At 43.1% G+C, this 21,821-nt stretch overlaps 1 protein-coding gene and 1 long non-coding RNA gene across 6 annotated transcripts in view; one reads left to right on the forward strand and one right to left on the reverse strand.

Annotated features, from left to right (window-relative positions):
* RASSF8 (Ras association domain family member 8) overlaps positions 1-16,439 on the forward strand; it is a 130,044-nt gene extending 113,605 nt beyond the window's left edge. For 4 of the 5 annotated variants that reach the window (XM_075898743.1, XM_006127671.4, XM_006127672.4 and 1 more), the window contains 3 exons: positions 5,766-6,652; positions 9,920-10,064; positions 11,543-16,439. In XM_075898743.1, coding sequence (XP_075754858.1) covers positions 5,766-6,652; positions 9,920-10,064; positions 11,543-11,664 — 1,154 coding nt within the window. In that variant the 3' untranslated portion in view covers positions 11,665-16,439. Of the gene's footprint in view, positions 1-5,396; positions 5,419-5,765; positions 6,653-9,919; positions 10,065-11,542 lie in introns of those variants that run through there. The other variant, XM_075898767.1, reaches the window with a different exon arrangement.
* Positions 1-21,821, reverse strand: part of LOC142818523 (uncharacterized) — a 51,995-nt gene that overhangs the window by 11,744 nt on the left and 18,430 nt on the right. Inside the window, exon 2 of the long non-coding RNA XR_012896027.1 lies at positions 17,066-17,215. This is a non-coding gene — a long non-coding RNA (uncharacterized LOC142818523). The remainder of the gene's footprint in view (positions 1-17,065; positions 17,216-21,821) is intronic.

Genomic DNA, 21,821 nt, shown 5'->3' on the forward strand with positions numbered 1-21,821 from the left:
CCCACCCACCCCCCACCTTGCTGCCTCTGGATCAGAAGTAGCAAGGAGGGGGGAAACGGGAGCCTGCTTAAAAGTCAGTTTTCTCCCCAGCACTGTCTCCTCCGTGCAGGGGTAGAGAGACTGGGAAGGGAGAGGCACAGCACAGGACCTGGCACAAGCTGGGACTGCTTCAGTCCCAGCTTGCACCAGGTCCCGGACTTACCCCTGTTGCGGCACTGCAGTTTAAATATAGCAGGAGCCAGGCTGCCAGGCACCTACTACTTTTAAACTGCAGAACCACAGCGGCCCTTTCTTGACTAATCATGTACGCGATACAATTTGTATCGCGTACACAATTAGTCATTTACCCACTACTTAACGTCCTTAATCCATGGTCCTGCTGAACCATGGATATTGCTGGATCAGAAGGTCCCAGACCACAGAGGTTCAACCTGTAGTAATTTAGGATGCATTAACTATGTGCTGTAAAGCATGATTTCAAAGGATAGTCGGAATATATCACATGCTATCAACAAGCTAACATGCAAGAGCACTGTGTGGGTGTACGTATGTGTGTGCGGGTGTCCTAAAAATTCTGTCTGAGGGTGCTGTCTTGGAGTAAAAGTAATTCCAAGCCAGCAGCGAATCTCCAACACATCTTTAAAATACTTTGGATGTTTTGGAAAGGGGTAGTGGTCTGGGGAATGGCTTCTATGCTTTGGATCTCCCTAAATTACTCTCATGGGCTTCTTATGATACAATCTCAACTTTCCAACAGTCTCTTAAATAAAGATATATTTATATTGCCCCATGGTAGCAAGCCTGTGAATTGAGGTAGACAGGCTTGGACTAGCACTCTAAAAATATCTGTGTAGACTGGGGTCGGCAACCTAAAGCACTCATGCCACTTATGGCATGCAAGTCGATTTTCAGCAGCATGCAGGAGGGAGCTCACCTTGTTTCTCTTCCCCTGCAAATCCACTGCAGAGCGCTCCTTCCTCCCTGCAGCAAGTTAGGCTTTGTTGGGAGGAGGCAGTTCTGGGGCTGAGGCTCCTTAGCAACACCTCAGCCAGGACCGGAGGCACCGCTGCCACAGCCATGCGGTCCAGGGACGGCCCAGAATTACCAGAGCGGTGCCTCCAGCCCCGGACCACGTGAGCCTTGGCAGCAGCAGCAGAGCCTCCTTTTGGGGTGGCCTGGGATAGTGTGACTGCAGCCATTGCTTCAAGGGGGTGCAAAGCCAAGCAAGGTTCCCCCTCATGGCCAGACCCTCCCCCCATCCCAATCCCCTCACTCCGCTTAAGATCCCGCACTCCTAGCTTGCTCCGACACCCTCCCTCCTAGCCAGACACCCCACTCTTCCCCTTCGTCCACCATTGTTGCTGCACTCTCTTTCCAGGCCACACGTTGCACCCTCCCTTGCTGCTCCTTCCACCTCACCAGACACCCTATTCCCAGCCTGCTTCTGCACCGGACTTCACAACCTCTCCCCCTTCTGCACCCTACCTCCCTCCCCGATCCTGCACCCGTTCCTGTCCTACTGGCTGACAGCCATATCTCACACTCTGGACCCCTCATTTTTGTCCCTACCCCAGAGTCTAAGGAGGTCCATAAAATCCACTAACTCCAGAACCCCAGAAAAGTAAATCTGGTCTATGGGAAACCCTGAACCTCAGTCCCCCTCCCCCTTCCCTTCACCCCATGAGGCTGAGGCTCCAGAGGAGTGAGGTGTCAGTTGGGGGCCACAGCAGTGAGGGCTGGGGCATTTTGGAGGAGTTGTTTTGCTTCTCACTTGTTATCCTCAACTAATTGTTCTGTGGGTCAGTTCCCCATCCCTGCCATTAATAAAGAAAACAGGGAAACCATAATATTTTACTTTATTTAAAATAAAGTTTGATTAAACTAACATGAGACAGTTAAAACACTTAATCTGTTTCATAACTTAAATAAACCGTTCTCCCTAGCTGCAACTGGTTCAGAAAATATGGTCACCGTACCCAGCCAGCCCTTGCCTTCCCTCCCCTCTCTTCCCCGCTCCCCCAGCACACAGATCCATGAATAAGTTAAATCTTGGTACGCCTCTTCTGAAAGGTTTTTGACCCCTGTATTGAAAGGTAAGATCTGCATCTTTCTTTATTAATGAAGATGCTATCAGCAGGACTATCATTAACTTTAAAAAGTATCAGCCCTCGGATCTGTATATAGAGGTGAATAAGTCAATTCTCAGCACGCCACATCTGAAAGGTTGCTGACTCCTGCTGTAGACGGTGCTCTAAAGCTGCAACTTGGGCTGGAACTCAGGCTTTAAATCCTCCTGAAATAGGAGGCTCACTCCCATGTGTAGACGTATCCTTAGTGTGTTCAAAGCTGAACACAAGGAATAAATCCTATCGCATGGACATTCATTGTTCACATTTACCTAGGATAAGATGCAATTAAAATTGTTTTGGAAAAGGGGACATTTTAAAAAGACTTGCATTACAGGAACTTAAGTGATGAAAAAACCCAGCACCACATGGCTTATGTTCTGATTTCCCCTGAAGAATCTGTACATTGAGAAGTTGTATTATGAGAGCATGTGATGACATTTTTCTGATAACTAATAGTTACGGAGCTGGTCACAAACGATTGCGTAGCATACTTTGAAGCAGATTCTTTCCCAGTTCCCCTTTTATTTTCTTTTTTTATAATGCTACTGTTTTTTCAGTCAAACATTCTTCCCAAGGAAGAGGGAGTTCAATTTTTTTTTTTAATTTCTCGATCTACAAAGACTTCTTACAGTAGTGTTAAAAAAGATAATGGGAGGTGAGAGGGGAAGGAGACTAACATATTGGCTCCATACTCGGTAATATAGATAGTCTTGGAAGGAGTTAAGTTTTTATTAGTAAATGTCTGTAAATGTCAGTTTCACCATACACTCACCAACTGACTGGGGAATATATTTCTGTAGAGCTGATTGAAATGTAAGATTAAGCAGTATTTTTCTTAGTTTACACGAGAAAATGTTTGAGTCTGATTTAAGGGTACTTCCTTTTATATAAAAGTTTTGACAAGTGACGATGACAATTTGTGTTTGAATGGTTCTAGAGTTTTAACTCTTTTGAATCTCAGCATCTGTCTCATTTAAATAATTGTCTGATCCCCTCCCTATTTTCTAGCTCCTTCCATAATTTCATGCAACTGTGAACATTTAAATCAATAAAAATAGGGAAATTATAAAAAGTAAAGATGACTATCCATTGAATTTTAAAAAATCCAATTCTGTTAAGCCTAATTATAAGGGGTACACAGAGGAGATGATCCTTGGACCTGAATAAATGTGTAAGGGATAATTTGATGGCAGCAGAAATGTGATTTATTTTCTCCTCTATTGAAAACACAAAGCCAGCATTGTAAAGCCAGCTGCTTGGAGAGAAGTCAGAGATCATCACAGCAATCATAAAAGGATTCAATATATCAAAGCATCTTACTGAATCCTTAGAAGAAGCTCAGAAAAGGTCTGAGCGGCTGCCGATATGCAAATTTTCTGAGACCGGTAGCAGCAATCACCAATTTTGACTTCCTCTAGGTGTGTCTCTTGAGCCTCATCTACTGTATGAAGTCTGGATATGGTGGTCAGAAATCACATTTGTTAACATGATGCTGATTGTAAATTAGCAGCCATCATAGATTAGAATAATGCTGTGTCAGCATCATCTTGGTTAACTCGAGATATAGGATTGCTAACTGCCTAATCACACAAACCCAAACTCTCTTGGCCTAGCCTCTGCCCCACCTTTTGCCCACAGTCCCACCTGCCCCACCTCTCTCTGGCACTTGCTCTCCCCAATAATGGTTCACTTTCACGGGACTAGAACAAGGAATTGAAGTGTGGGAGAGGATGCACACACTGAGAAGCAGCTGAAGGGTTCAGAGAATGGGAGAGGGCTCTGGGCTGAGCCTGGGGCAGGAGGGGGTGCAAGATGCAGCCTCTGGGAGGGAATTTAGCTGTGGGATGTGGGTTTGGACTGCAGGTTTTGGGAGCGGTTTTGAGGTGTGGAAAAGGTTGCAGAGTGCTGGCTCCATCCAGGCAGCACTTACCTCAGATGGCTCCCAACGTCCTTGCCCTGGAGCTAAAGCAGGCTCCCAGATATGGCCGCTATAGGCATAGAATTCTCTTTTTGCTGGTGAGTGCTCAGTCCCCCCTTCCACTCCAGCCTCTGCTCCCATTCCACCTCTTCCTGCCCCTGCTCCACCCCCACCTCCTCCCTGAGCTTGCTCCTCCTTCTCCTTCTTCACAGAGCTTGAATGCTGCAAATCAGCTGTTTGTGGTGCCCAGGAGTATGGGAGGGAGAGGAGGAGTTAGTAAGTATGGGCCACCAGCGCACAAGAGGAGAGGTGGGCCAGAGCGGTGTTTGGGTGTGGAACACCCACCAGCACCACTGATTCATCCCTGTGGGTGCTCCAGCCCCAGAGCAACCACAGAGTTGGTGCTTATGGCAGTGGGAACCTCCCTGCAGCCCCTACGAGGGAATAGGTGATTCCACATGCTGCCCCCATCTGCAGATACTTCCTCTGTAGCATCCACTGACCATTGTTCCGGGCTGAAGAGTTGGCACTTGGGATAGGAACAGCATGCAGAGAACCCTTGCTGCTCTTCTCTCCCCCACCCACTTGGCACTTGAGGGACATGCCAGCCATTTCAGAGAGCAGAGCTTGGGCAGGCCAGGGCCTGTCTCAGCCCCACTGCACCATTGGAGTTTTAGTAGCCTAAAATCTCCTGGGTTGGCTTTAGAAGCCTCCAGGAGTGAAGAGCCCAATTCTGGGAGACTCCTGGTGAAATTGAGAGGGTTGGCAACAACTATAGGTTACAGGCTTAACAGGCGTGGTCAATAATAGCCTCCAAGTGATGACTTACTGTCCAGAGGAGAAAACAGAGTTTAATTCTGCAAATTATGTAGATGAAAATACAAAATACACTTGGAAGCTCTCTTAATCTCTCTGTCACTTTCTAATAAATAATTCTCATCTTTTCCCATTGCTAGAATTCAGAGTTCATTGGGTCACTGGTCTAATGAAGACACAGTGGCTTGATACATTGAAATGCAAAGTGAAAATATGGTTTCTTGTCCTAAAGCTTCCATGAGGTATTATGTTTCAAATCATAATTCAAAGGAAGCCCAGAACTAATTTGTTTTCATTTTCTCTTGTGTGCTAAGAGAACTTGTCTTAGTGCAATTCATGACTAAAAACGAATAAAATAGTCAGGGCACCTATCCTATTACTTTGTGCAAGATTATATAAAACAGATGTTACTGCATTCACTTAAAATGTGTTCTTATATAGTAGATGGCTTTGACTTCATCTGTGTGGGAAAGTACCTTGCTTCTTACGGGTGCAATTGCAATCGAATTGACTACCACTGTGTAAACTAACAATTTTCAAAGAATTGTATGGAAGGTATGTACAAAAAACCCCTATGCTAATCCTGTTGTAAAAGTGAAATGTACCTCTGCCTCCCATATACTGCTTCTTAAATGTATTCTCCAAGATCAGTGGGAAACTACTGTTCTGATACTGGATTTGGGATATTGAGTTTGATCTAGGAACTACTGGATGAGATTCTATCGTGTGTTATTCAGGAAATCAGACTAGATGATCATAATGGTCCCTCATGGAATTATTTAGACTATGCAGCACTCCTCTAACTTGTCAGTATACATCATGATCCAATAGTTCCCTCTGTTGACTGTTTTAGGTATTGCACATGCAGTTTTTCACTTTTCTCATTATGCTTTCTCCGATAGGTCGTACTGGAAGATATACTTTGATAGAAAAATGGAGAGATACAGAGAGGCATTTGGCACCTCATGAAAACCCTATCATTTCGTTGAACAAATGGGGACAGTATGCAAGTGATGTGCAGTTAATATTGCGCCGCACTGGCCCATCTCTCAGCGAGAGGCCGACTTCAGACAGCGTTGCTCGAATACCTGAAAGAACTTTGTACCGACAAAGCTTGCCTCCCTTAGCCAAGCTGAGGCCTCAGAATGACAAATTGATAAAAAGAAGAGAGCCTAAAAGGAAATCTTTGACATTCACTGGGGGTGCAAAAGGCTTAATGGACATTTTTGGGAAAGGTAGAGAATCTGAGTTCAGGCAAAAGGTGCTCAGCTGTAAAACAACAGCTGAAGAGTTGAAAAAATTGATCCACCTCCAGACTGAGAAGCTTCAGTGCATTGAGAAGCAGCTGGACTCAAATGAGGCTGAAATCCGGTACTGGGAACAGAAGTACAATTCCAGCTTGGAAGAGGAAATTCTCAAACTAGAGCAGAAGATCAAAAGAAATGAAGTAGAGATTGAAGAGGAAGAGTTCTGGGAAAATGAACTTCAGATTGAACAAGAGAACGAGAAGCAACTGAAGGAACAACTCCTGGAGATCAGGCAAAGGATCCTGGAGTGTGAGAGCAAGTTAAAAGACTATGTGGCTCAAATCCACAGGATGGAGAGTGGCCTTGAAGCAGAGAAGTTGCACCGAGAAGTTCAGGAATCGCAGGTGAATGAAGAAGAGGTCAAAGAGAAGATTGAGAAGGTGAAAGGTGACATTGATATTCAGGGCCAGCAGACTCTGAGGCTAGAAAATGGCATTAAAGCTGTAGAAAGGTCATTGGGCCAAGCCACCAAAAGATTACAGGTAAGTACACCTTTTCTGCCTGGGGGAAGATAGCAGGGTTAAGTTTTAATTAGTCAACGATCTGACAAAGTTGGTTGGAAAAACAGGGAAAATCTTCCATGACAATTTTTGTTTTTAAAAAAAAATCTGCTTTTTCTCTATCAAAAAAACAAACAGAACTTGCAATTTTTGGACCAGCCAACTCTAATCCCATGACACAAGTGCTTCTGTCTCGTGCCTTTTTTTAACTGCCTCTACATCTCTAAGGATAAGTGATAAAGATTTGTGTGCTTGTTCTTTAAGGAGGATTTAGTTCTGAATGCAAACCAGAACATTTCATTTCTTATTGCAGATTCAGTGCCAGGACTGATTAGTAGTGACCCAAAGTCATTACCATCTGTTGGCTGCTTAGTATCTTGTGTGAAATCACTGAGTGGTCTGAGTTCCAAGTGGATGAGTATCCACATCTGACATAGGCACTATTACCCCCATATCTGGTATTATGGTTTGCCAGTATTGCAGAGGCCTGGACCCTTCTCTTACACTAAGGCTACATCTAGACTACAGTGTTTTATCGGAAAAAGGTACGCAAATTGCACTCTGCAATTTGTGTACCTTTTTCCAATAGTTTTGTTGGAAGACAAATTTTTCAAAATTTGGGCTTTCAACACTGGGCCAAATTTCAGAAAAACCTCCTCTTTCGGAAGAGCCTAACTTCCTCATGGAAGGAGGAAGACAGGGCTTCTGAAAGAGCGCATCTGCTCTGCCGCAAAAAGAAAAAAGCGGAAGAGCAGATACCTTCCCTAGATGCGGCAGAAATTTTCCGGGTATCCTGGAAAAACCCCGTAGTCTAGATGTAGCCTCAGCATAGTCCCTTTTTCAAGTCAGACTTTTGAGTTGCATTGGGATAACAAAGGTTGAAGCTTGCACTAGCTCTACCTGTCCTTAACCTTGTTTGAGGCTGAACTTCTCCCTCTGTAGTGCTGCTCTCCACAATCTTTCATGAACATAATATTTAGAAAAAGACATAAATCCAAAAGTGGTATCAGAATGAGTGTGTTAAAATATCTAATAGGTTATAAAACAATTGGTTAGAAAGTAGTTTTTTTTTTTCCTATTTCCTACCTGACCTGTTAGAGTTAAAGATTCTGTTCTCTGTCTGCCTCAGGCAATTACCGAACCAATATCACCAGAGAATCAAGTCACTGCTTTTTATTGCCTGCAAAAGTTAATGATATCACTTGGACTTAAATAGAGCATGAAATAATGAATATAAATGGAAATCCAGGTTGTAGCAAATGTGACGGGGGGAATACAATGACAATGGAAAGCAGATTTCCCTATTCCTGGCACATCTAAGGTCCCAGGCACCCTAGAATTAAGGCACTCCGTTTCAGTTGCACATAGCACTGTTATTTAAATATCTGGTATTAAACCGCTCCTGTATTCCACAGCTGCTGAAGAGTGTGAAGTGATTCTCCTTTCACTATGTGAAGGACTTTGGGATCCTTAGAATCATAAATTACAGTACCACATCAATTTAAGATGTTTTTACTAAATAAAAATGTGGTTAATCTGGGAAGATGAAACAAAGTACATGAAAACTCTAAGCATATGTGTCTCAGCCATTTATCCTCAGCTCCTAGTGACATGACAAATTATCCTTTTAGTTACTGTAATTCTAGAAGAACTCTCTCTTTTCATGTATTTATTTATTGTATTAAATAAGAAGCTGATAGCCTCAATGGAGGTTAAGTTCAGACTCCCATTCTCACTCTCTCATGTGCTCTGAGTGTCCCAAGCAAATGCCTATTAGACTAAATTTTCAATGCTTGTTCTCACTCTAAAGATGATTTTTTTTCTAAAGAGCAGAATCAGTTCAGCTAGGTTTGAGTTATGTAAGCGTGAGGAGGACACACATTTCCCCACAATCTCAGGCTGAAGTGTTAGTGCTTGCATAACTAACTGATTTGACATTAAACATTTTAAATGTGGTTTGTTTGTTATGGTTTCTGCTGAGTAAGGAAGGGCGGAAAATTGGTTCACTAGTTCTAAGGGTATGAACATTTAAAGTCAGCATTTTTGTGAGAATTTCCTAATCACTCTTCTCCCTTTATATCTTTTAAGGACACCTTCACTCAGGCATGTACTGTGATTTAGCAATTTTCTTTCCTTGCCTCTGGCATTTTAGAAGAGATTTTAAATGCCCAAACCCCCCCCCCCCCCAAAAAAAACACATTGATGCAACATAAAACACAAGACCCCCTCCCCAGGGGAAATTTTTCAAAAGCTCTTAAGTGATTTAGGAGCTTAATTCACTGGCACTTAAATACTTTTGAAATGTTTACCATCCAGCACTCAGATATTGGGAAATTCCAAATGCTGAGGTTATTTTCAATGTTATTTTTGCCCCTTGCATGTGTTAGTATCATCTGATCCTTTTTCTTTTTTTAAAATGAATGCCTCAGTGCATTATTGTTTGTGTATTTATATAGGATAGAGTAAACATTGTGTGTGTGTGTGGGGGGGGGGGGGGAATAGATTTTTGGAATTTCCAGACTTTTGAGTGAGTGATTTCTGAATGCAATATATTAATACAAGCTGAGCTAAAATAGATTGTGAAGAATTTTGGCAAAAATCTGTGTGTGGTTTTTTTTTGTTTTGTTTTGTTTTTTGTTGTTTAAAAACCAATGCAGTTTCCAAAATATATTTGCTAACCAAGAGGTAGACCCTATACACACTCATAGCGAGAAGCAGTCCCTGCCCAAAAATGCTTACAGTTGAAATAAGACAAAGGGGATAGAGAATGGAAATAACGTCCCCAGGTTACAGATGTAAAACAGATGTGCTGAGGAGTTAAGTGACTTGCCCAAATTAAACAAGAAGTCTGTGGCAGAGCCACAGATTGGAGTCAGATGTTCAGGATTCAGCCCAGTGACAATCAAAATTTGCACGGTAGCATTCTGAATTTGGATTATCAGGGCCTCTCACTTCTGTTGGGCTAAGTTTCTGTCCAGGTTACCTGATCTGTGTCTGACGGGGGACAAAGAAGCAAATATAAAGATTTAACCACTGTTAACAAGTCAATAAGACCACAGGATGCAGTATAATTTTACTCTAAGTTAACTGCCTTTCAATAAAAGAACATCTTAAAAACTAATAACTTTCTATTTACCCATCAGAGAAAAAAAATATTTGCCCCAGAGACAAATGGATGGATAGAATTTTGCATGGCTGTTCCAGACCTACCCACTTGTAAACAGACTCATTTCTCCACTTTCTTTTTAGGACAGAGAACAAGAACTGGAGCAGCTAACAAAGGAGCTAAGACAAGTAAATCTCCAACAGTTTATCCAGCAAACAGGAACAAAGGTCACAGTGCTACCAGCAGACCCTATCGAAGTGGAGGGTTCACACACGCAGCTTGAAAGAGGTACACATTTGAAAGTTTTTGTAAGCATTTTTTCTTCTTATAACAATAATATACTAAACATCGAATAAACTATTTATTCTGAGGAACTAGCTTATAACAGGTAGCAAGAGAATGCTATCTAAGACCTCTTGTCATACATAAAAAAAATCTCACACACAGACATTATCTCATTCACTATGAAATAGCATTATGAATATATTCACATGCATTGTGGGTGTGGCAGTGGTAGAACCAGTGTTGTACCTAACAGATAACTGAGCTGCTGCTGTGACAGCTGCTCCCTGCAAGGCTATCTCCCTGGTCCTTCCTCTCGCCCCTCCCCTTTCCTCCCACTTTTCAAAAATCTGAAAACAGTCCTTTTCCAAGACTTTCATTGTCAATCCCTGCATAGAGCCTGTCTGTTAATGGAACTTTTTTAGGAGGTCTGGGAATTGATATTTGAAGTGGATATCTACATGGGTCTTACTACATACGTGCACTGTCTGGGTGTGTGTGCATTTTCAAAGCCCATTAACAGCTCACATGACACAGAGTTCCAACTCATTTTAAACTACATAGTCACCTGTGTATATGTTATATGTAAATTATGCTTGTGCAGCATCCAAACACACTGGTATGCCAAGGAATAAGTGTGTTCTTTAAATGTTATGAATAATAGTAATTATTAAGGATGTAAAATTTCGATTAACTGGCATCAACTATTTGATTAGTCGATAAGGGCAACTCCACCTTTTAAGTGTAGCAACAGCCATAGGGGCTGTTGCTACACTTCAAAGGCGAAAGCGCTGCAGGGGGCACAGGGCCAGAAGGGGACTCCAGCAATCCCCCGCTGGCCCCATGCTCCCCGCAGCATTTCAAAGCAGCAGCATCGCATGAAGGTCAATGGGGGAGTCCCTAGCTGACCCCGGGCTGCACATGGCACTGCCGCATTGAAATGCCACGTGCAGCCTGGCATTTCAAAGCAGCAGCGCCACGTGGAGCCTGGGGCCAGACCTGAGGCTCCACATGGCGCTGCCACTTTGATGTCCCTTCTCCTCTCCCCTGCCCCTTGCTGCCTCTTTCTGATAGTCAGCAAGGGGGTAGAAGTGACTAGTCGACTAGCATGTCGACTATCCGATAAGCATTTGCTTATTGGATAGTCGACTAGTCGTTCACATCCCTATTAAGTGAATCGTGCAATCATAGAACACTAGAACTGGACGGGAAGGTCATCAAGTCCAGTCCCCTGCCCTCCTGGCAGGACCAAGCACCATCTAGACCATCCCTGACAGATGTCTATCTAACCTGCTCTTAAATATCTCCAGAGATGGAGATTCCACAACCTCCCTAGGCAATTTATTCCAGTATTTAACCACCCAACAGGAAGTTTTTCCTAATGTTCAACCTAAACTTCCCTTGCTGCAAATTAACTCCATTGCTTCTTGTCCTAGTAATTATCATCTTACAATTACATAGTAATTATCATCTTTCTTGTGTAGAGACAACATTTCAGTCCGGGTCCCTGAAACGCCCAGGTTCATCAAGGCAGCTCCCCAGCAATCTTCGAATTCTACAGAATCCACTGTCATCTGGTTTTAATCCTGAGGGCATTTATGTATAACAATATATACCTCTTCTGGAGAGGACCTATGAAGGTACCATGGATAGTATAAGTTCCTTCCTTTTTGATTCTACCAATGATGAATGAAAGAAGCTTTTCCTCTTTAAGCCACCACATGTTGCAGTTCTTCATTCTACACGCCACGTGGAGCCATATCCCCTGCACTGATGCAAAGGAACAAAAGAACTGCGTAGCAACACAGCTGTCAATGTTGAAGTTGCCACCCAATAACTATTAGTGCAAAAAGCCTTCATTTTTATTATTGCTACTTCAGAAGCATTTACAAAAGTATTATTCTATGTATAGGCATAAATAAAACACTGACTGAGCAGAGTGAAGGAACCTGTTTGCAACTGGTTTAAGGTTTAATTTATTCCATGCAATCAAAGGAGGTGTGAATGTTGACCTTTACAGTTTTTTATTTTATTTTAAACTTGTGACTAATTATGTAATATTGTACTTCTCAGTCTGACAAGATGACTTTTTTGCGTATATAAGTGTCCAGTGTTGCATCACATTTTAACAATACACGACCACAGGAGTGTTGTGGGGGTGCTGTATCTTTAAAATAGTCTCTAACCACTGACTTTGTTACATAGTGGATTATGATGCATCATAATCCACTATCCATTGCTATCTTTTTAGGCTTGAAAGATGAGTTTGTGGGATTAGCTTCCTGTTGATGCTGCCTCGAATGAATCATTGAATGATTATTGAATTTAAAGCTGGCTAGAAAAGGCTATTTCCAGCATGACTGAGGATGCACTAGTTAGACAGTATTTTATTATATAGAATGTATATTTGCAATATTGTGCCACATTGCATATGCCTTTTGAGAAGCAAATCATATAAGGGTTTTTTTTGTCATATGTCTGTTTTACAGCTTTTCACAGTGTGGTTTTTACTTTTTTTTTTTTTCCCCCTTCCATCAGCCATGACAGTGTTCTTATTTTTCTGTAAATTGTTGCTATTGCTTAACAAAATCCACATGCACACAATTTAGCAAAATGACATCTAAAGGAGCTGGAGTGGTAGCCTGGTCCCATTAAAATCAATAGCATAATTCCATTTGACTTTGCTAGGTCAGGATTTCATTCCTAGTCCTCAATGTTATGGAACGTGTTTTTTAGGTCATTAAAAGATATGCAAGATTATTTCTGTTCAGGGTTTTATAGCGTATGAGGTAAAAGGCAGGAGTTCAGATTCACTAGTAGACTTCCATTTATTTTTACAAAGTTTTGCAGTTATCTAGTACTACCACAAATAAAACAAGGTTTAGAAAAAGTGGCTCCCAAGCAGAATTTAAGAATAAGCACGTACAGATACATCACTTCCAAATAAAGTGGGGTTATGATGCTACCCTGGTCCTGCACTTGGATCAGTGCAGTGGATACCATTGGCATCAGTGGCACTCCTTCATGCACACCTGTGTGACCAACTGCATGGATCTGATTACAGAATCTTGGGCCTTATGTACTAAATTTGGACTGCCTCTTATGATTGCACCAGATATTGCCATCACACGCCTGCAGAGCTCTTTGACTTCAGTGGGAGCCATGCTTGTGCATCCAGAACAGAGTAGACCTTGGGCCCCCAGAAATCAAAATCTAGAAGGAGAATCCCGATTCCATTGAAGTCAAGGGCAAAACTTCTTTTGACATTAATACAATGAGGATTTCATCCCCAGTGAGTAAAAACCCATGCTTTACTAACTAAAGAATAATACTTTAGAAATCTTTTTATTTGTGAAATATAAATACTCTTGCTAGTTTTTATCTGGGTACAAGTAAATCCAAACTTAATTTTCTTATTGTAAAAGACAAGGATTTCCTACATCCTTGTCTTTTTAAAATAAGAATGGTAAATCAAAATTTAAACAATACAGCCCTGAGATGAAGGAATCGCCCTTAAGTGGAATTTTTTCATTTATCTTTTACTAATAGCACCACAAATACTAAAAATGCTGCTGTATTTAGACTAACAACAATTTCCGATAAGGCTGTGAAAATATAAAAGACCTTTCAAAACAGGCTCAGTTTAAAAAAAAAAATCAGCATTCATGTCTCTTTTTACTTGTGAACTGGAAAACGTGCTACTGTAGCCTAAAGAATCTTTACCACACTGAGTTTTTCATATCAGTTACTGAGTGTTCTGTGATCATTTATATTATATGAAATGTATTTTTTAATAGAAAACAGAAATAATTTGGCGTGTATACTGTGTCCCTTGGGCGATGTACCTTACTTTCTAGATCCAATTTTGCCAAACAAATGGCCTGATCTGGTAGGATACTTAGTATCCTCAACTCCCTTTTGAAGTTGACAGGAGTTGAGACAGTCAGCACTTTGCTATGCAACACAATTTGGGCCTGATTCTGCAAGGAACCTGTCACTTAATCACAAAGAAAAGTTTAATCAAATCTTTGCTGCATAGTGATATAAAGGATTGTTAAGGCAGATAGAAGTATTTATCCTGAAAATACTGTTATGATCCAGCTGAAATTGATTTCCATGAGGGCTTAGATTATAAGAATTGTGTGTCTAAGGGTGTTTTAGAGGAGCAGGGTAAGAGAACTTGGGGTGGGGGAGTTGATGGCACAAGGTATTGTTAAGATATTATCCCAGTAATTAAATTTGAAGCCTTTCCCTTTTAACTTACTGGTTTAAATGTAACATTGATTGGTGGGGACTGCTGTTTGGCAGAGAGGCCAAGCATTTAGTGGCTTTGGAAACTAGCTTCCCATCTTCCCAGCTGAAAGACATCATCAGGGCACTTGAGAAGCTTTCTCTGCTTCTACTCATCAGGAGGATAAATAACTGTTGGTGTCCAAGGCTGCTGTTAATAAGGCAATAAATTCACTGAAATATTTTTTATTTTAATTTGAGAAAATCCCTTTAGTTTTCATGCTCTTAACTTGTCTGTAGATCAACTTAAAAAGGCACGCCTTTGAGTTTTGTTTCTTACTATATGATACAGTTCTGTCTGAGCATCATAAAGAATTAAGAATTTCACTCCATATCAAATGTTACTTTTTATAAATGTAGAATTTTATCATGCGTCCATTTTCAAAATCTTTTTTCAAACCTGGTCCAAGAGGAACAAGTAGAACAAAAACAGCACACACTTGAACAGGTGCCACGTTAAATACTGACCCAGCTTAATGAATATAAATGTTTGATTTTATTAAATAGTTCAAGCCACAAGTACTTATTTTCCTGTAAGTGCACAGGAGATTTATATGGAAGACTCCTATTATTGTAATGAAAATGAATTATGTAAATCCCCTTACATTGTCACTCACAAGTGACAATGAAAAAACAGAGAACGGTTTAGGATAACATTTTCAAAAAAGCCGAAGTCTCATTGAAAGATTATGGCTCCTATGTCACCCAACCATTTTTGAAAATGTTACCCATCATGTGAAACTTGAAAGAACATGCGGTAGCATATATAGAATCCGCAAATGAGAGTTTTCTTTGTGATTAAGAGAAGATGACACTTTAGGGAAGGAAAACCTCTGCCTTTTTTTTTTCTTTTTTTTTATTGCATTATGATGAACTGGGATTATGAGTGTGGAAAAAAGACCGATCCTGTGGTGTGGGTTTTGTTTTGTTTCATTTTTTGTGGTTTAAAGTATATAGTTCCTCAATGTGCATTACTTTAAGTGAATTGGGCCTTAATTATCTATGTAAATAGCAAATCTTTATTCATTTTTTTCCAGAAAATAATCTTTAATGGCCTGTATGGTATTAAAATAAGTGTCAAAGTGTTACTTTTACATTATGCCAATTTTTTTTAACGCTGACACGTACATGTTCTGTTTGCTACAGTATTTTCATGTTTTGGATGAAGGCCATCAGCTGTATGGAGATGACAAAACAATCATTCTATTTATTCAGTATTGCTGCTTATTTTCAAAATAAAGCTTTCAATGCCAATACAAGGATTGAATGAAAGCTGCAATAGCTCTCTTCAGGCACTTTTTTTATGTTTGTAGAAACCAAAATAAGTGCAGGTTATACCTTAACATATAGATTGTCCAAGCAGAAGACCGCTAATGGCAATAACTCTGTGTGTGTGTGTGTGTGTGTGTGTGTGTGTGTGTGATTCTACATAAACGCACATACAGTACATGCACTTAAGTACAGTTCGGTAATGGAGTTAAGCGTATGCTTAACTCCATCTCTGTTCAGCACATCACTGAAGCAGATGCCGAGTAGGGCTAGAGTCGTTACTTTGATAGTCCTAAAGGGTATGATTCAAAATCCATTGAAATCAATGAAATTTAACTACACACAAATGTTTTGCTGAATCATAGCCTTAAAGTTCATTCTGGTGCTAGAGCGAACAATAGTTCTAGTGAGGATGCCTCGTTTTACATGTAGTTATCTCTCTAAAATCTTTCACTCCGACAAATAGAATGAATTTAAGTGTGCCCCCTGTATAGAATACAGAGGAAGGTTTGAAGAATGTTTACATCCCAGATGCAGCTTTAGGTTTGAACATAGTCACACAGTGATTGGGAGATTTGGGTTGCTGAAGCTTTAAACAGGAGAGGCTATGCTCGTTAACTGTGAAGACAAAAAATGACCATTTTTAGTACTGCTTTGCTTAAATGCAAGATGGAAATCTGTATTATATGTAATTATTATTAGTTTCTCTTTTGAGTGTCATTTAAAAAGCTTATATTTTCTGATTATTTTCATGAATTGTTATTCAGCGCTATGAAGAAAAATATTGGATATTCTCCAGTACAATAAATCTTCCCAGATGAATCACTGGATCTTTACAATCTATGGCTTATTGGAATGCGTTTAACATCTCACACTAACACTTTGCAACTGTGTCAGTTTTTGTCCATTGAACAATATCTGGTATAAAGGGAAGACAGGATAACATACCACGCACATCAAAAGGCTTTTAGAAATGTTAATGAATTTAGAATAAACTCTTGATGTTATGCTGGATATAAGCTGAGCATTGTGGCTTTGGATTTATTCACCTAAAGACTGGGGAATTTACCCCAGGTGGAGGGAGAGGAAGGGAGTAGACAACTGATTTGAGTACCAGGCCGGGGAGGAAGCTTGTACCTGAACATATACAGCTGTCACACATCCCAGCAGGTAGACTAGACCCATAACTGGAAGGGAAAAGGAAAAAGGTGGGTCCTGTAGAAAGCTGGTGGACTATTAAAATTTAAGCCTGAAAGGCAGCTCAGAGTCATGACAAATAAATCAGGTACCTTTCTCATATGCGGGCATTAGGTTTTCACATTGACAATTTCTACAGCAGTGATATGTGTGTGTTTTTATTCCTTTTTTTTAAAGTGGAAAACAGTCTGGTTTTTACATGCAAAAATCCCTTTTATTATTGTAGGGTTTGTTTAGGCCATTGTTCTTACCCCAGTTTCAGAGCCGAAGATGTCAGAACCCCTCCCAGTCTGCTCCTGTATAGCTGTTTCACTCCCCCAAAGCCAGGCAAGAATGTTGGGCCCACAGGCAAGGACTGCAGAACAGAATCACAGTGCAGCACAGCTGGGATTATGCAGCACCTGAGAAATAAGAACAATTGCGCAGCAATGTGACCATTTAGGATTTTGGTCTTTGCTGAGAAATTGGTGGTTACACAGTAGTGGCCGCTTCAGTGAGGTAGAAGGAACGATAATAGCAATATACATTGAGAGAGAATTTTTAAAGCATGTGTAGTTCTTTTGGTGGGTAAAGAATATCATTTTTTCTTGTAAAAGATAAACACCCCTTAGTTATATGAGGAATTACAGGTTGTACATCCGGGTCCGATTGGCACTGTCAGGACCAGACCAGTCCTGAATGAGAAAGTTTGCTGGAGCAGGGGAGGTGTCCTCTGCCACCTGCCCTGAGCCAGCTGGCCTCTTGCTTCCAGCCACAGGCGGCTATACATGTCCAGGGTTCTACGGGACCCAGCACTGGCCTCCCGCTGCCGTGGACGGTCAGGTTTCCCCAGCTCTGTGCCGCTGTGGGCAGCTGGGATTCTCCAGACCCCAGCTCCACACTGCTGAAGGTGGCCAGGCTGCTTCGTCCCCAGACCCACACAGTGCAGGCAGCTAAGATTCCCCAGACCTGCACTGCTGTGCGCTGCCAGGTTTCTCTGGCACCCTGCACCATGCTGCTGTGAGTGACCAAGGTTCCCCAGCCCCAAACTGTCACAGGCTGCCGAGGTCCTTACAGCCCCGGCCCCAGCACTGCTCTGGGGCTCCTCTGGCCCTACTGCTGCCCCCAACTCTGGCCAGGCTGCTGGCCATCCTGCCATTAGTCTTCCAGGCACTCTGGTCTAGAAGCAACCTTGGTCCTGCTGGACCAGAGAGTGCTGGATTTTAGAGGTGCAACCTGTAGCAACAAACTTTGGAGAAGCAGTTTAGTTTGGTATCTTTTTAGATGTTTACAGTATGTCGCTGTACCTTGAGCCAGGATAGTCTGACCAGCCTGTCAGGTATGGAAGTAAATGAGTAGCATTAATACAGGGGTCTCAAATACCTGGTCTGCGGGCCATCCCCAGATGGAGCGATTGTGCAATCTGACAGGGGCCTTCCGGGGGGAAGGGGCTGTCCATTACTGGCTCCCTGCCCCACCCTTCTATGGCACCCCGTCCCTCAAGGACACTGCTTCAGGGATCACTGGGGGGCGGGGGCGCTGCTGTGTGGCGGCGGCAGTGGTCAAACTCCTGTGCACTCCTGGTGGTGGCAGAGCTGCTGGGAAGGGGTGTGCACTGGGCAGCTGCACTGCGCTCCGCTTCCCCAGAGTGCCTTTTACCACAGGGAGCATGGGGGGAGGGTGTCCTCAACCACTGCCACTGTGCAACACAAGGGTCTGCCCCAGTGACCTCTGAAGCAGTGTCTTTGGAGGACAGGTTGTCATAGAGAGGAGAGGGTTGGGCAAGATGGGAAGGGGCAGGGTGTGGGGCCTAGTAACAGACAGGCTCCTTGTCCTAGGCCAGACTGTACAATCGCTCTGGGCGGGGATGTTCTGCAGGCTGGGGTTTGAGACCCAGATACTCGTAGACTGAAGAGAACAATGTGTCCCCAACAGTTCTGAGCCCTTTTGCTACCATACTAATGTGCAGCTATGCTTGAAGCGCAGCATGAATTTTGGAGCAGCATGAATTTTGGTGTTGCAGGAGGCACCATCCTTAGTTTAGCTTGCATGTAAACCAACAGGGTTTCCTAGTAGGAAGCGACTACCCAATAGGGCTGTTTCCATTCTTTAATTCTGCGTCAAAGAATAAAACGATACAATGTTTGTGCCTGAGGCTTTGCTGAGCTAGTGAGGGCTACTGCAGCATGTCATAAGACCAGTAACATGTGCTTTATCATTTCATTAGCTCTCCTATGGAAAGGCACCTTTTGAAAGGCTATGTTCCTATTTCTGCTTAGTGAGGGGTCCTAAGTATTGTATCAAGTATGGTGACAGTAAGTTAACTGTTTTACTATAGTACACAACTGGTAAACTTGTTGCTTTAATTGTCCTTTTAACAGAGGTGGGCAAAATACAGCCTCTGGGCCGCATCCAGCCCACCAGACATGTAGGTCCGGCCCTCCATAGTCCAGCAGGACCTGCAGGCGGGTTCCATGGCTGCCACAGTGCACACGCTGCTCAAAGCAGCCAGCTGCTGGGACCAGTGTGTGTGTCTCCAGGAAGCAAAGATTGAGGGGAGGGGGTGGAGACCTCTTTCTCTCGACAGGCTGCACAGAGGGACACATGCTGGCCCCAGCAGCCAGCTGCTTTGAGCAGTATGTGCAGCCAGGGAGCCTGTCTGAGGCTCCTCCTGGGCCACTGGCCAGGAGCTGCCTACAGTAAGTCTCCCAGCCAGAGCCTGCATCTGGCACCTTCTCCTGCACCCTACCCCTCTGCACCCCTGTCCCAAGTCACAACTCCCTCCTGCACCCAATCTCCCTCCCTGACCCTGCACCCCAATTTCGTACCCAGAGCTCCCTCACGTAGCCAAACTTCATCCCAGACCCTGCATCCCCTCCATTAATATCATAGAAAAATATGGCCCCTGACCACTTACCAAATTCTTGGAGTGGCCCCCCCATTGAAAATTATTGCCCATCCCTGACCTATGACCTCAATATAGTCACATTCTGGGGTGCAATTCAGACCAGTAAGAGGTTGTGTCACTGTGTATATTCTAATCCTGAGTACCCCTAAATGTTGCTTGTACTTGTGGCTTCTTGTCTGGGACATACACACAGCCTGCTGTCAAAGTGCACTCTGTGTTCAGTCTGCTCTACAATGCTGTGTTCAGTCTGCTCTACAATTCACCCATTCAAAATCCAGCTATCACAGACCCATCCTGGTCTCACTAGGCTTAATATTAGCAAGTAACACCAGTACATCTCTGCTCCTAAACGTTTGCAAACCTCTGTGCCATGCAATGCCCAGCCCTCTCCTGCATCATTCAGAGGGCTAATAAAATACCTTGAAGAAAGAACCATGAACTTGCCTCGGTAACTAGAGTTAACATTCACTTTAATTCAACCAGAGCACTGGGGTTTTAGCTTAATAGTAAAACAAGTTTATTAACACAAACAGACAGGATTTTAAGTGAGTTCAAATGTGAGAAAGTTAGAATCACAAGCAAATAAAAGTTAAAATATGTATTAAAAGTCTTAAAACTTAACCTAGCAAGGTACAGGCTTTGCTCTTCTCATCCAGTCTTCCAGCGAGATGGTAATTGCTGACCTCCCGTTGGTCAGAGTTTCTCCAGAAGCCCCAAAATGCGGCTCTTCATCTTTGTTGAAAGAGAGAAGTGGGGCTCTCTACCCTGTTCTTTTATACTGCAGTGAACCTTTAACATGGATTCTCCTGAAGCAAATCCCTCAAGGTATAGTTTATTCAAGCTGTGAGGAAGATGACATGGAGCCTGGTAGTGAAGGAGTCTCTATGCTCTCTCTCCCCTCCCAAACACACTGGTGTTTGCAGGAAACAGAACTTGCATTTTAGCAATCTCTTCCTCCTCCTGTCTGGATAGTCCTATTTACTAAAGTGATGTAAACACTCCTTTGTTCAGGACAGACTTGTTGATTAGTTTTACCCAGGCAAGGCTATCTGGTCCTGGGTATATGATAATGACTTCCTACAGCGGAGATTCAGACTTTCCATAGAATGTTACATACATTTCACCATGATGTTACTGACCAGCAAAGTATTAGTTTTAAAATGATACCTATCAAGGCATACTTTGTACAAAGATTATTTACACTAGTGCAGGCCTGGGCAAAATAGGGCCCGTGGGCCGAATCCAGCCCACCAAGCCACCCAATCTGGCCCACGGAAGCAGCGGGGAGCCCCAGGCAGGCTCCCCAGCTTGCCTCACAGCCCCATGGAGAAATGCAGCTGCAGGACTCCATTTCTGTTTTAAAACTGGAGGGGAGAAATTTTAGCAGCTGCCCTGCCCCTAGCACATTCCCATTGGCCAGTTTCTGGCAGACCGCAGCCAATGGGAGCTGCTTGTTGGAGTAACAGGCAGCCAAGAAGAACCACACACCCCTCTCCTGGGCTCAGTTATTCATGAAGCACATGGGCAGGCAGGCTGGGAAATATTTTAAGCTCTGCAGGCAGGCTAGTTTGGCAGTTGACAAGTAAGTCTCTTGGCCACAGCCTGCTTCTGGCACCCAGCCCTTTCCTGCCCCAACTCTCTGCCCCTCCCCCCCACTCAACATACCCAAACCCTCTGTTCCCCTCTTACACCCATACCCCCTCCCAGATCTGGCACCGCAATCTCCTGCCCCAGATCACAATCCCCTCCTACCTTAGGTCACATCCCAAACCCCTGCACTCTAGTCCCCTGCCCTAGGTCACAACCATCTCCTTCGCCCAAACTCCTTCCCAGCCTCCAGTCCCCCTCCTGCTCCCCAGTCCCTTACCCAAGCTCCCTTCTGCACCCAACCTCCAACCCAGATCCCGCATCTCCTCCATTAATATCATGGAAGAGTGTGGCCCTCGACCACTTTCCAAAATCTTGGAGTGACCCACTATCAAAAATTATTGCCCACCCCTGCACTACTGTGCAGTTGTGAATACTAGTTGGGCCATTTAGTTAGAGCAAGGGCCCTGAAAAAATTGAAGGTTGTATGCCCAACAAGTGTACTGCTGTGTGACTAATTGTTGTGTGCAAAG

This window comes from Pelodiscus sinensis, chromosome 1 (genome assembly GCF_049634645.1).
Source record: "Pelodiscus sinensis isolate JC-2024 chromosome 1, ASM4963464v1, whole genome shotgun sequence".
NCBI lineage: Eukaryota > Metazoa > Chordata > Testudines > Trionychidae > Pelodiscus > Pelodiscus sinensis.